Source organism: Carlito syrichta, unplaced genomic scaffold (assembly GCF_000164805.1).
Source record: "Carlito syrichta isolate Samal-C Ts95f unplaced genomic scaffold, Tarsius_syrichta-2.0.1 Scaffold314404, whole genome shotgun sequence".
Classification (NCBI taxonomy): domain Eukaryota; kingdom Metazoa; phylum Chordata; class Mammalia; order Primates; family Tarsiidae; genus Carlito; species Carlito syrichta.
Genome location: NW_007258500.1, coordinates 34770 through 48951, shown reverse-complemented (window position 1 = coordinate 48951; position 14182 = coordinate 34770). Strand labels below are relative to the sequence as shown.

The 14182-nt window shown below is 39.8% G+C and overlaps 1 protein-coding gene across 3 annotated transcripts in view; it reads left to right on the top strand.

Moving 5' to 3' along the window:
• Positions 1-14182, top strand: part of UTP18 (UTP18, small subunit processome component) — a 41913-nt gene that overhangs the window by 16459 nt on the left and 11272 nt on the right. For all 3 annotated transcript variants that reach the window (XM_008071590.2, XM_008071589.2, XM_008071591.2), the window contains exons 7-10: positions 1433-1607; positions 5793-5893; positions 6182-6272; positions 9478-9601. In XM_008071590.2, coding sequence (XP_008069781.1) covers positions 1433-1607; positions 5793-5893; positions 6182-6272; positions 9478-9601 — 491 coding nt within the window. The remainder of the gene's footprint in view (positions 1-1432; positions 1608-5792; positions 5894-6181; positions 6273-9477; positions 9602-14182) is intronic.

The following is a 14182-nucleotide window of genomic DNA, read 5'->3' as shown; positions in this document are numbered from 1 at the left end:
TTATATTGAATGCACCTGCATGACTTTTAGGTACAAGGAACCATCATAATAAGGGTTTTGGAATAAAATGTTTTTCCCAGGCCAGGCATAATGGCTCAAGCCTATAATCCCAGCCCTTTGTGAGGCGGAGGTGAGAGGATTGCCCGAGTCCAGGGGTTCGAGACCAATCTGGGCAACTTGGTGAGACCTCGTCTCTACAATAAATCAAAAAATTAGCCAGGCATGGTGGCACACGCCTGTAGTTCTGGCCACTTGGACGCTGAGGCAAAAGGACTGCCTAAGCCCAGCAGGTCAAGGCTGCAGTGGCCGTGAGCGTGCCACTGCACTCCAGCCTGGGCAACAGAGTGAGACTCCGACTCAGAAAAAAGTTTTCTCTCACTGAATACATAAAACCAGTAAAATATTGTTTTAAAATAGTAGATTGAGGAGTGATTAATGTATTAATCATTGGTGAATATGTTAATTATTTCTACACAATGTTGTGTTCTTTTAGTTTTTCTGTGAGTTACAAGAGCAAAAGGGTATGAACTCATGACTTCATTGAACCTTCCATTTTTTTTTTAGCTAATGCTAATTTACCATGATAGCTTCTTGGGGTGCAGCAGTAAATAGCATAATAAGCACCCTTTGTATCAGGGCGTCCCCGTCTGAGATGTGGATGGATGGTGAACACATGATCCCAAATGTAACCATTCCATTCTGCAGTGTTTCACAGCACTTCCTCTTTTGGATGTGGTATCCCAATTTCCTTTTAGAGGTTCATGCTTGGTCCAGTTCATGAAGTTTGAATGGGGTTGACTGTATCTCTGGCTCTGTGGGTGGACGAAACAGCCAGATAGAAGAGATCAGGAGGGCAAGGTGTGGGGAAGGAGCTTCCATTCCTTCTCAGAGCACCCCACCTTCGCAGTACTCCCATGTTCAGCAATCCAGAAGCTCTCTGAACCCCTTCTGTTAAGATTTTTTTATGGAGGCTTTTTTTTTTTTTGAGTTGAAGTCTCACGCTGTCACCCAGACTGGAGTGCAGTGGATGCTCCCGGCCAGCGCAGCCTTGATCTGCTGGGCTCCAGTGATCCTTCCGCCTCAGCCTTCCAAGTAGCTGGAACTACAGGTGCGTGCTACCACGCCCAGCTAATTTTTAAAAATTTATTGTAGAGATGAGGTCTCACCAAGTTGCCCAGGCGGGTCTCGAACCCGCAGGCTCAGGCAATCCACTCACCTCAGCCTCCCAAAGCACGGGATTACAGGCTGAGCCACCGAGCCTGGCTGAAGGCTTTTTTATGTAGGCATGTTTGATTAGATCATTGGTCATTGCTGCTTTGGTCAGTCTCGAGTTGCTCAGGTATGCATTTTTAGATGAAGACTTGGAGTGAAAAGGGCCAGGCCATATGGTCCATGAAAATAACCAAAAGAAACAATTTGTACCTCCTTATAGGTTGATGGAAGAACAAATCCTAAAATCCAGAGCATATATTTGGAAAGGTTTCCAATCTTTAAGGCTTGTTTTAGTGCTAATGGAGAAGAAGTTTTAGCCACAAGTACTCACAGCAAGATTCTTTATGTCTATGATATGCTGGCTGGAAAGTTAATTCCTGTGCATCAAGTGAGAGGTAAGCTATCAGTTGAACACACAGCTGATCATCCCCCAGTCTGAATTAATGTAACGGTGTTCACTATTTTTTTCACTCCATGGGATTCTTTACAAAAAAAACAAAACAACATGTCTTTATAGTATTTGGAAAATGTCATTGTGTTTTTGAGATACTATGTTTGAAAGAAATCAGCATTTGTCTATAAAGTTAGCAATTGATACAGCAGAAAGAGCGTGAATCAGGGAGCTAAAAGACCTGGGTACCACTTCCTTAGACAAACTTTCACCTCTCTGATCTTCAGGAAGTTTGGATACTCTCTAGTTCTAGTGTTTGTTATAATGGAATTTTGATTTATATTTAAAGGGATAAAGCACTGCTTTTGGGAGTACTTAGAAAATTTATCTGCTCTCTACCTTACCCATTCTTCTCCTGTATTACCCTACCTCTCCTGCCCCAAGATACTCTGACACCTTCATGAATCCTTTGGGAATCAAAGCCCTTGTAATGAGGTTGTCTGGGTTAATGTCAATCTTGGGAGAGAGTATTGGCATATGCCACAGCCCACTGTTAGTCTCCCTATTAAACTGTGTGTGTGACTGGAAAGCTCTGTACAACTTACAAGTGGTTGAAAGAACGTTCAACTTTAGCAACATTTATGATGTTTATCTTCAGCATTTCTGGTTTCTTTCCTGTGTTCTCTGACCCTAGAATGATATTTTCAAGTAGTTTCTTGGTTTATCTGATCGTGCTTGAAGCTAGGGCTTCTCAGAAGTTAATGTGCACACGAGTCACCCGGGGATCTTGTTAAGCTGCTGATTCTGTAGGTCCTAAGAGGACTTAATTTTTGCATTTCTGACATGCTCTCAGGTGATAGATACCATTGCTATGGTCCATGGGCCACACTTTGTTGATAGGCCTTAAACCGTCTTCTCATTTTAAAATAGAAAAAAATATGTAGTAGTTATTATTTTTTACATATCATTTCACTAATCAAAAAGGAATGGGCTTTAACCTTTCTTTATCTTGCATCGTCTTGGGAAAAAGCACACCAGAGATTGGCCAAGATACAATTTTTGGTCTTCACCCTGGGTTTGTGAGGTTGCAGTTTATAGTCACCAGCTGCTTTTGAGACATGTCGTGTATCTTTCCCAGTATTTCTTCTTTTTCTCTTTCATCAATATGCATTGCTTGGTAATAACAATACTACTAATAATGATAAATTACATGTATTTTTTGTGGTGACATGTCATTATTGAGCACTCATACTCAGCCTTTCATCATTATGAAAGTATAAATAACTCAAATTAAGAACGTTAGGCTAAGTGGGAAAATTGCTGACTAGTTAGGACTTGTAAGCCTTCTGTGTATGTAAACTCTTAGTGGCCATAAATACTAGTTTGAAAAATAAAGAATTACAGGATTGATGCAAATGGGGCATTCATTAACTTTTCAGAATTCATAGCCTGGGGTTCATAACTTGGGGTCCATGGACTGCCACAGTTCTCTGGATAGAATTCAGAAATCTATGAGTTAGATGGGGACTGACTATATTATATCTTTATTTTTGTTAATGTCTAACTGAAATTTAGCATTTCCTTCAGTTATGAATTTTTGGACATTTTGTTTTGAGAAGGGGACCATACATTTCATCAGACTGCCAAAAGTTCTATGGCACAGAAAATGTTAAGGACCACAGATTATTAATTCAGACTCCAGAAGCAGTTTCTGTTTATTGAGGACAATTTTTAAAATAGGTCTTGTACTCAGCAAATAAAAAAAGAAATAGGACTATCTGGGAATCACTGGTTGGTCAAGTAGCCATTTTGATTTTAGGCATTATGGTATGGTAATCTCTGAGCCCCAGTGTTGTTTTTCTGTGAATTCAGAGGGTCATATATATTAAAAGATAGTTTTTAAAAACTCCCACCTTAGTGCCTGCCATATGATAAATGCTCAGTATAGGGTAGCCACTGCCAGTGTTAGTAATAGCATGTAACTTATCAAAATCCACTTGCCGTTCAATGGAATTTGACTCTCTCCTAATTAATTTTGCTGTACCTTTCTTACCAATTGCTCAGCAGTTAACCTGCAAATCTTACTCACAAATCTATTGAAAGATTTGTATCTGACATCTTTAAAGCACTGTTATTTCTTTTCCTAGACGGTGTAAAAAAAAGTAAAATACTACATACCTATAACTACTGTAATGTATTATAAGCTTTGGGTGAAAATGCAGTTATGTTTCTTATTTTTCCTATTAATAGCTAAAGCAACTACCTATGTGTATTTGTTGGAAGTCTAGTATTTCCTTCTTGAGGACAACCCCTCTCTCAGAATTGCCCCAAAATAGCAGGCTTACTTAGGTGAAAAGAGTAAGGTCTTCAGCCACCTGCAGCAGGAAGAGCAGTGGACTGTGGTAAGCCCTCTGGGACGTGGCCTCTTGCTGCTGCTTTGGTTCTTTGTTCACACTGGTCCTGCATGACACGGTGGGATGTTGTACACTGTAACTCAGTGATGCCTGTGCAATCTGTATCCCTCCAGGTCTGCCATGGTACCCAGCTTGGGCTCTATGGTGAACATTTTTTAGTCCACTTGCGCATTTCCACTCCCTTATGTGCTGTTATTAGGATTAGGTCAGGGTGGGGGAGGGGGGAGATTCCAGCAGATGCATCAACAGTGTGCTAGAACCAGCCTCTCTTCCTTCCTCATGTAATGATGTTTTCCTTATGTTTGGAATACTTTTGTATACTGTAGTCAGTACATACCATTTACCCAGAATTTAGGATTAAAACTTAATAGGAATAATGAAGTGCCCGTCATAGTGAAGGAGACTGGTCATCAGCAGAAATGACCTCAGTGATTGGAAGTCTGAACTGATATTAGGGAACATGAGTCCAAGCAAGGGAACTAGGGTGTAGTCTCTGGGAGGCACAACTTGAGTGGGATGTCTAGTTTGTAGTAGTGTGAAGGCTCCTTAACCAGTATTTTCCTGTAGGGGCCATATACCTTTACCAATCACTTGGCAACTTAAAATTTAAATAGAAAAAATTAGATGTACATAGGTATATATACATATATACATACATCTTTTGACTAGATGATATATTCACATGGTACAAAATCTAATAGGTACAAATGGGTGGATAGTGAAAACTCTCTTCTCCATCTCCCTGGTCACCTACTTCCCTTCCCTGTAGGTAGCCAGTTGTATCCATTTTTTTTTTTTTTTTTTTTTGGTAAGATTAGAAAATATTGTTCATTTAAAAGCAAATTAGAGAGAGAAAAAGAAAGAGGAGATTCACCTTCCCAAGGTAGGAAAGGGGGTCAAAGCCAGGAAACACAGTGACAGCCATAGCTCGAAAAGGCCACACCAGAGTCGTCGTCTTTTTTTTTTTAAGAAAGCAGGATTTATTGAGAGGACAGAAAAAAAACTCCCACAGTGGGAGGGGACCCGAAGCGACCCCTTTGTATCCTTTCTATTAGGAGACTCTTAAATGAGTAACCTGGCTCTCTAAGCATTTTAATGTTATAAGGAGTCTTCTGCGTAGTCACTACGAACCTTTTAGGCATGAAAAAGGGGACATGTCCCTTTGTAAATAAATAGCTTGACTGGTTTATACATCTAACTCAAGTGCTTTGGTTACGTGAGTTGCACATCCTGAGAAGCTAATCAGCCCTTTAATATACTGACTTGTGATTTTTCTCTTTTTTTTGACCCACAAAGTTAAAGATTAGACTCTTATTCATCATGGGATGCTTAGTAGGTGGCCAGCAACTAGTTTATATATGTTAGTTTGGTTTTGGCTGTCTCTAAGGATAGTGTATTTCCCATCTGGTAATGAACTTTGAGACAAAGAAGTACAATTTATTCTTTTAGTTAACTAGAGGTATTACTGTTTACATTTGGAAAACTGGCTAGTATGTTAATTGTTTGGAGAGCTGAATCTGGCCTGCAGTTAAAATGATGCGTGCTAACCAAGATAAAGTAGATAAGTTTTCCATTTACTTTGTAGTGACCTTATGTTTGGGTCAAACTTGTGATGTATAGGGTCAAACTCATTCAGGTCTGAGTCAAAGTTTTTAATTTGTGGCACTTAAGTGTCTTAAAAATATTGTACATATTTCAAAAGCTCTTAGTGATCACTAGAAGATAGCCTTACTGAGAACCATATAAAATCTTTAATGATTTGTCTTTTTTCTTAGGTTTAAAAGAGAAGATAGTGAGGAGCTACGAGGTCTCCCCAGATGGGTCCTTCTTGCTCATAAACGGCATTGCTGGGTATTTGCATTTGCTGTTAATGAAGGTGAAGCATTATTATTGCTGCTTGTTCTTGGATAAGACATGAGTGCAGGAATAGTCTTGAACCTTAACTCACTATGTCTTTAAATCTGCATCTCAAGTATAGAGGAGCACAGGTGGGGCTTGAGGAGAAGTTGAGGCATTGTGGGCAGTTGAGGGGAAGCTTTTGCATACAGGAAAAACAAAGTTGAGTAGTTGCTAGGAAATAGAGAAGTAGATTGTTTTTATTCTACATAGTGTGGTTCTTCCATATACTTCCTGATTATTTGATAAGTTGTATTTATTCTCTTAGACCAAAGAACTGATTGGAAGCATGAAAATTAATGGAAGGGTTGCAGCATCCACATTCTCTTCAGATAGTAAGAAAATATACGCCTCTTCAGGTAAGTTAATGGCAAGAGAGAAGCTAAGGATGTTTTTTCATTTCAAATTTAACCAAAAACTGTATATGTAATTTAAAATTTTCTTTTTTTGGTTAAAAAATCAGATTTAGTTTTAGAATTCATTTTTGTTACTATTGCCTTCTCATTCACTAGTGATAATAAAGGGTAACCATTTGGCATGCAGTATTAAAATGTTTGGGGAAAAAATGGGAAGAAAATGCTTATTTAAAAGATGATTCATGGTAATCATTTTCCTATGAGTCCCCTGTGCAGTATACATTAAAATAAAATTTTGCATGCGTTTTATCTCTTTATCGGCCTTTTGTCATTGGATTTTCAGGTAACCTTCAAAAAGGCAAAGGGAAAACTTCCACTACAGTTTCATTTATATTAACACTCTTGAAGTGATGAAATTTTAGAAATAGAGAACAGATTAGTGCTTGTCAGGACTTAGGAGTATTTGGAGGCAGGAAGGAAGTAGAAACAACTATGAGGATTTTTGTGGTGATGGAAAGTTTTCATCTTGATGTGTCAATGTTGATATTCTGGTTGTAATGTCCTATGGTTTTACAAAATGTTAACATTGAGGGGAAACTGGGCAAAGAGAATATTGTATCTTCTGTATTACTTCTTACAGTATATTTGAATCTACAGTTATTTTAAAAGGCATACTTTTTTTTTTTTTTGAGTCTGACTCTTGTTGCCCAGGCTGGAGTGCAGTGGCATACTCACAGCCACCATAGCCTCAACCTGCTGGGCTTAGGCGATCCTTCCACCACAGCCCTCCAAGTAGCTGAAACTATAAGACGCGTGCCACCACACCCAGCTAGTTTTTGTGATTTATTGTAGAGATGAGGTGTCACCAAATTGCTCAGGCTTGTCTCGAACCCCCAGCTCAGGTAATCCTCTCTCCTCAGCCTCTCAAAGTACTGGGATTACAGGCTGAGCCACTGCACCCAGCCAAAAGGCATATTTTTAAATAAATAAGTAGCCACACGGCTCTTAAAAAGACAAGACAGTCATTCTTTAAAAGATGATTCGTTTTAAGGTTTTCTGACTTTCTCTTTGAAAGTTACTTTGAATCATCAACCTTTGCCTCATAACAGTACTCTTAACTTGGGCAGTGTGTTGAATTTTCATGATTAACTCATCCTTTGACATTGCTGTAGTTCTGTTGACCAACTCTTTATCATCCCACAAAGGCTCTACCCTCGCACTTTCCTGTTCTATCTTTCTGACTGTCCTAAGTATCCTGACTCTGACTCCTTATTCCAGAGGACCTTGGGACTTGGGGCCATCCCTTGGGACAGCTGCATAATCTCTGTAGCTCATGCTTTGTTTGGTAGGGGGAGGCATTACAGTGGTTCTGCTGACTCATATTCTACAGTCTGTGCAAGGCTTTTTAACCTCATTTTTATTTTACCTCAGCTAGAAGCATTTAGTAATATAGCATTACTTTTTTTTAAAGTTTTCAAAGGTTTTTTTAAAAAACAGATGAACTTTAGTATTAACTTTAATTTTTGTTTTTGTCCTAGAATCAAATTGTCCCAGAGTTTGAGTTATTTACATTTGTATGTTTTTAATCAACTAATATAAGAACGTATGAGAAGTACGAAATAAATAAAATATAAGTTCCTGATGAAATGACCCTTGACCTCAGGAGAGCCAGAGTAGGGGAGAATAAGTAGAGGGTCAGTCAGTAGAGATGCTGAACTTTGGTATATTAATTGGATACAGATATAATATATTTACACGTTTGGTCGCAACTGTGGAAGTCTCATTTATCATAAGAAAATCCTTAAAGAGCAGGGAAGGAGTATTCAAAAATTAAGACTTGGTAAGTTAGAGGCTGTCTGAATTTTGAGTGTTCCCCTCCTGCCTCTTACCATCTTTCTCTTTTTCTTACTCTCTATGGAGTAGTTTATGTGATTGGCCATGTGAGCAATATGCATCATATTGTTCATATTATGTTGTTACATATAAAGAATATTTTGAAATAAAAAGGAGAGTTGAAGAAGAGAATAATCTTTTATCTTTTCAACTTTTAGCATTTTTTTTCCCTCTTGGATTCATTGCTGCCTCTTCGGCCCTAAGTCTTCATCAACTCATGACCATTTCATGCACTGCTTTCTAGATGATCATACTGCCCTTGGTCCATTCTCTTTTCCTTAGAGTCTATTGCTAGACTAATTTTTAAGCATTTTCCTTTATTATAACGTTACTTGACAAACATATAAGGCAAAGGTTTTTAAAGTTGAGCCTATTCAGTTTTCCTAAATATATTTTACTACTACTTAACTTGCACCTTTAGACTAACCTGGGAAATTGTATTTGTGTAGGAAATAGTCGAAACAGTGGTATTCACTGAATTCTCATTGGGAGAATAAGAATACATCTAGAAAGGTGAACTTTAGAGCAATATTCACAGACAGGGAAGAGGTGAAATAGGGAGTGTGGACCCACCTTTGAGATGGACGTAAGGTCATAGAAATGTGTAACAGGTGTGGGGACAGGGTAGTCAGTATGGAGTGCTGTAGGAGAGAGGAAAGAGAGTAAGGACAGATCTGGGCTGTTAGGTGGCCATTTCCATCATGGAAATATCTGTGGTCTCTTCAGATTAAAATATCCTCTCTTACTATCTTGCACGCATAATTCTTCCTTCTTTAAACTGTGTTTATCAATAAACCCACAGTGAGCATCCCTCATTTAAGTGATTTGGTAATAGATACATTTTGTGTATTTTCTTAATTAATTTATAAATTCCTTGTGGTCTGGATCAGTTCATTCTTCACTTTTTTCTCCTCCATCATCATCACTAACAGTTGGGTGTCTAAGTCACTAGCCTTCCATGTTAGATACTCTACTGCCTCTTCATAGATGCAGAGAGAGTTAAGCTGGTGGGTGGTGTTTTGTTTTGTTTCAGAGTTTTGCTCCAATAATTTATCTTAGTGAAATATAGAAACTTCCTGAAAGCTCAACTCAAACCAACAGTTTGTGACTAACCACTAGCTGATGCAATTTTCTTCTATATATGTGAATGTATGCAAGAAATACTTTAGTCCAGTTTTCTAGAACTAGAGGGATTATGGTGTGTCTACGTTTGTAGTCCCATGTACTATTAAAGAGGGGCTAAGAGTGGTTAGTTTACTCGCTTTTCAAGTTTAAGGCAAAATTAACAAAATCCTTTTTTGGCTCTTTCATTCAGGGGATGGGGAAGTTTACATTTGGGATGTGAACTCTAGGAAGTGCCTTAACAGATTTGTTGATGAAGGCAGTTTATATGGATTAAGCATTGCCACATCTAGGAATGGACAATATGTGGCTTGTGGGTAAGTAAATAGAGGTTTTTATAACCTTAAGCACATTGTGCTAATAAGAAAATATTAAGGAATTGAACATTGGTGCATGAGCAGTTCTGTTTATAAACTACTTAGTAATAGGAATTGGTCAACCCAGGTGAGCCTTTTGCATTTTATTGTTTTAGAGTAGTGTTTAATAATAATATTACAGCAGTCTCCTCAGTCCACAGTTTTGCCTTCTGTAATTTTGGATACCTGTGGTCAGCTATGATCCAGAAATACCACATATGATAAGGTATTTGAGAGTGGCCACGTTCACAACTTTTATTACAATATATTGTTATAATTGTTCTATTTTATTATTAATTATTGTTGTTAATCACTTACTTGCCTAAATATAGATACTTCCTAAAAGCTCAACTCAAACCAGTGTGACTAACCACTAGGTGATGCAATTTTTTTCTATATATGTGAATGTATACAAGAAATACTTTAGTCCAGTTTTCTAAAACTAGAAGGATTATGGTGTGTCTACGTTTGTAGTCCCATGTACTATTAAAGAGGGGCCAAGAGTGATTAGTTTACTTACTTTTCAAGTTTGAGGCAAAATTAATCAAAGTTAAACTTTATTATTGGTATGTATGTATAAGAAAAAACTTACTGGATATAACATTTGGTACTGTCCATGGTTTCAGGCATCCACTGGGGGGTCTTGGATCATATCCCTTGCTGATAATGGGGGCTACTGTAATGGCAGTGTATCAGCTTTTTAGCAAAGAAAATACTGAACTACCTGATGTCATTGTGCTTTTTCCTATATTTGAAATATCCATTTGATCACATTAAGTATTTTCAGCTTCTTATTGATGAAGAGGCAGAATAAATAAACTTTGGGCTTAACTCTTTTTTTGTGTGTGACTTGGAGTTTCACTCCATCACCCAGGCTGGAGTGTAGTGGCATGCTCACAGCCACCCCAGCATCGACCTGATGGGCACCAGTGATCCTTCCACCTCAACCTTCCAGGTAGCCAGAACTACAAGTGTGCACTACCATGCCTGACTAATTTTTTATTTATTGTAGAGACAAGGTCTTGCCAGGTTACCTGGGCTGGTCTTGAACCTGTGGGCTCATGCAATCCACTTACCTCAGCCTCCCAAAGTGCTGGGATTTCAGGCTGAGCCACCGAACCCAGCCTGGGTTTAACTCTTAAAGATATCCCAAGAATTTTTCCCTCATCTAGCTAGGTTGGATGTTGCTTGGAGATACTATTTGTTAGTACTGTAGAAACTTAAAAACGTTATCTAGAATGTATGTTATTGTGCTGTTACTGAAAAAAAAAGTTATTACACTGGGGTAAAGATGGCTCTATTTTCCTACTTGACTCTAAAGATGCAGGGAGGAAAGAAAGAGGAGGCATTGGATACTTACCAGTAATTCTAAGCTGTCTTACCAAACCACTATAGCACCATACCCATAATTCTGTAACTTTAAGAAGTAGATTTTTATGACTTTTTTGACCAAACACAATTGAGATGTAAAAAGATTTCAATCACATCCTCCCTGGGTGGGAAGTCTTGCTGTCTAGAAACAGCATACTCTCCTTGTTTTCCCCTCCTTCAAGGTTAGGGCAAGTAGAGCTAGGCTGTGGAACTCCCTCAGGCAGGAGAATAGTGCCACAGATAACAGATTTGGGAGTGCCCTGAGGAAGGTCCTTCCTTCCCTTTGTTACCCCATCACTGTACCTATGCCAGACTTGTAGAGAGGGACGTTTTGAAATGCTCCAAGCATTTGCCAGAGTAGAGTGCATGGTGGCGGCAGTTCATGAGTAGCAGATCTTCGGGGAAGAAATCTCCTTTAAAACGAAGATTGGTGTTTAAACTAATAATAAGTCATTTTAAGCAGAACTGCTTTTCTCTGTGGGGCAAGAATAACTGCACAAAAATGACCTTCACTCAAATTTGTGAAGTCAGTGAAGTTAGCCTTTTTCTGGTCTTTGCTCTATTTTTTTTTGTATCACTTTTTATTATATCACCTTTGAAAGGCCTAAACAGGAAGGAATCTAATACTAGTTGTTTAAACTCATGTAATTTTAATTACCTTTTAGTGTAATTGAATTCTGATGTGCTTGGCCAAAGACCATTTAAGCCTTTAGAATCTTTTGTTGTTATTTTAAGGGACAAGGTTTCACTCTGTTTCCCAGGCTGAAGTGTAGTGGCATGATCATAGTTCATTGCAGCCTTGAGCTTCTGGCCTCAAGCCCTTCTCTTGCCTTAGTCTCCCGAGTAGCTGGAACTACAGGTGCATGCCATGAAGCCCAGCTAATTTTTCTATTTTTTTTTTTTTTTTTGGTAGAGATAGAGTCTTGCTGTGTTGCCCAGGCTGGTCTCGAGCTCCTGGTGTCAAGTGTTCCTTCTGGAGTGGTGGATTACAGGCGTGAATCTGTGCCTGGCCATAGAATCTTAAAGTTATTCTTTTTTTTAATTTGCTTAAAAAGTTTTTTATATGTTTAGGAGGTACAAGTACAGATTTCGTACATGCATATATCACATCATGGTGAAGTCTGGGCTTTTTTTTTGAGTTGGAGTCTCACTCTGTCGCCCAGACTAGAGGGCAGTGGCACGCTTCTGGCCACTGCAGCCTTGACCTGCTGGGCTCCGGCGATCCTTCCACCTCAGCCAAGTAGCTGGAACTACAGGTGTGTGTTACCACGTCTGGCTAATTTTTTTTTATTTATTGTAGAGATGAGGTCTCGCCAAGTTGCCCAGGCAGGTCTTGAACCCGCGGGCTCAGGCAATCCACTCACCTCAGCCTCCCAAAGCACGGGATTACAGGCTGAGCCACCGAGCCTGGCTAAGTCTGGGCTTTTAATGTACTTGTCACCCAAATAATGAACATTGTACCCAGTAAGTAATTTTTCAACCCTCAGCCCCCTCCCACCTTTTGTAGTCTTCAGTGTCTACTTTTCTGGTCTGTGTCCATGTGTAGCAATGTCCAGCTCCCACTTAGAAGTGAGAACATGCAATATTTGACTTCGTTTCTGAATTATTTCACTTAAGATTGTGGCCTTCCAGCTCCATCTGTGTTGCTGCAAAAGATAGGATTTCATTCTTTTTTATGATTGAGTAGTATTCTATGGTATATTCTGTAGTATGTATATACATTGTCTTTATCCAGTTCACTGTTTATGGGCACTTAGGTTGATTCCATATTTTTACAGTTGTGAATAGAGCTATGATGAACATAAGAGGACAGGTATCTCTTTGATATAATGATTTATTTTTCCCTTTGAGTATATACTCAGTAATGGAATCAAGTGATAGTAGAATCTTACAGTTATTCTCGAAGAAGCTTAATAAAAGTTTAATCTTCTAGAAGAGGAAGAAAGGACCAGGGAGACGAGCTTTGAGGCCACTGCAGTAATTGGCAGGCATTAGGTGATGAGGTGGTCACCAGGGCAGTGGGTATGGGAAGAGGGGAGATAGGCCATGTTTATAACATATTTGATCACTGCTTAGAAAGTGGGGAGTAGGAAAGAAGCAGTCACATTCTCAGGCTCCATAGAGCAGCCAGAAGAGTGGAGTTGTTTGTGATCAAGGATGGGGAGGAGGAGGCAGAGTGGTGGTATTGGAAGATGATGTGCACGTGGCCGTGCCCACACACACTTCGAAATGCAGTGCAGAATTGGGCTGAACACTGATTGGGACGTGGTAGTTGACAGGCGTTCTGTGAAAGTGAGTGAGATGAGTGAGACACTAGAGATAGGCTGGAAATAGGCCCTTGGGGGCAAGAGTTAGTGGAGAAAGAGGTGACTGTGAGGGAGACTGAGGACACAGGAAGAGTCAGTACCGAGTTCACCCTTTGAGAAGTCAACAAAGGGGAGAGTTTGAGTTCTGTTTTCAGGCCTGTTTGATCAGAGGTTCTGTAGGACAACTGTGACTGTAGTGGCTATGGTTGTGTCTTAAACTCCCTGTGTGAAGAGGGGACTTCTTCAGGCCACCTGCACATGGCCAAGGAGAAGCAAACAGCTGTATCGAAGGCCACACCAGTCTGGAGTAGAGTGTGCCCAGAAGGACTCGGGCAACCCCAGGGAGCGGGCAGCTGGTGAGTCCCTTGGCGGCAGTTCATTCTATGTCTTGTTATTGTCCTGCAGTTCTCTTGATCCCCACTTTTACATGCGGCTCCCATGTTGCCAGTTTGCCTGTCCCTTGGGTATTTCTCTGAGTGTGGTATTTCAGCCTTTCCAGCACAGAATACCCACAGTAGTGGTTAAAATCCAGGATTCCTGGGCTCTACTCCAGCTCTGTGAATCAGAATGTGGAACTGGAGGGTGGACATGTGAAGCTGAGGAGTTTGCTTGTTAACACACTAGGTGATTCTTATGCATTTTAAACTGGTTATATTCGCACTTTTCCCCCTGCTTCGGGGCTTTTTGAGCTAGCACTACTGGAAATTTGGGCTGGATAATTCTTTGTACTGGGGCTGTCGTGTACACCGTAGGATGTTTAGCAGCATTCCTGGCCTCTCCCCAATAGCCAGTAGATGCCAGTAGCACACCTTCACCTTGCACTCACCAGTTGTGATCATCAGAATGCTTCCAGACATTGCCAAAT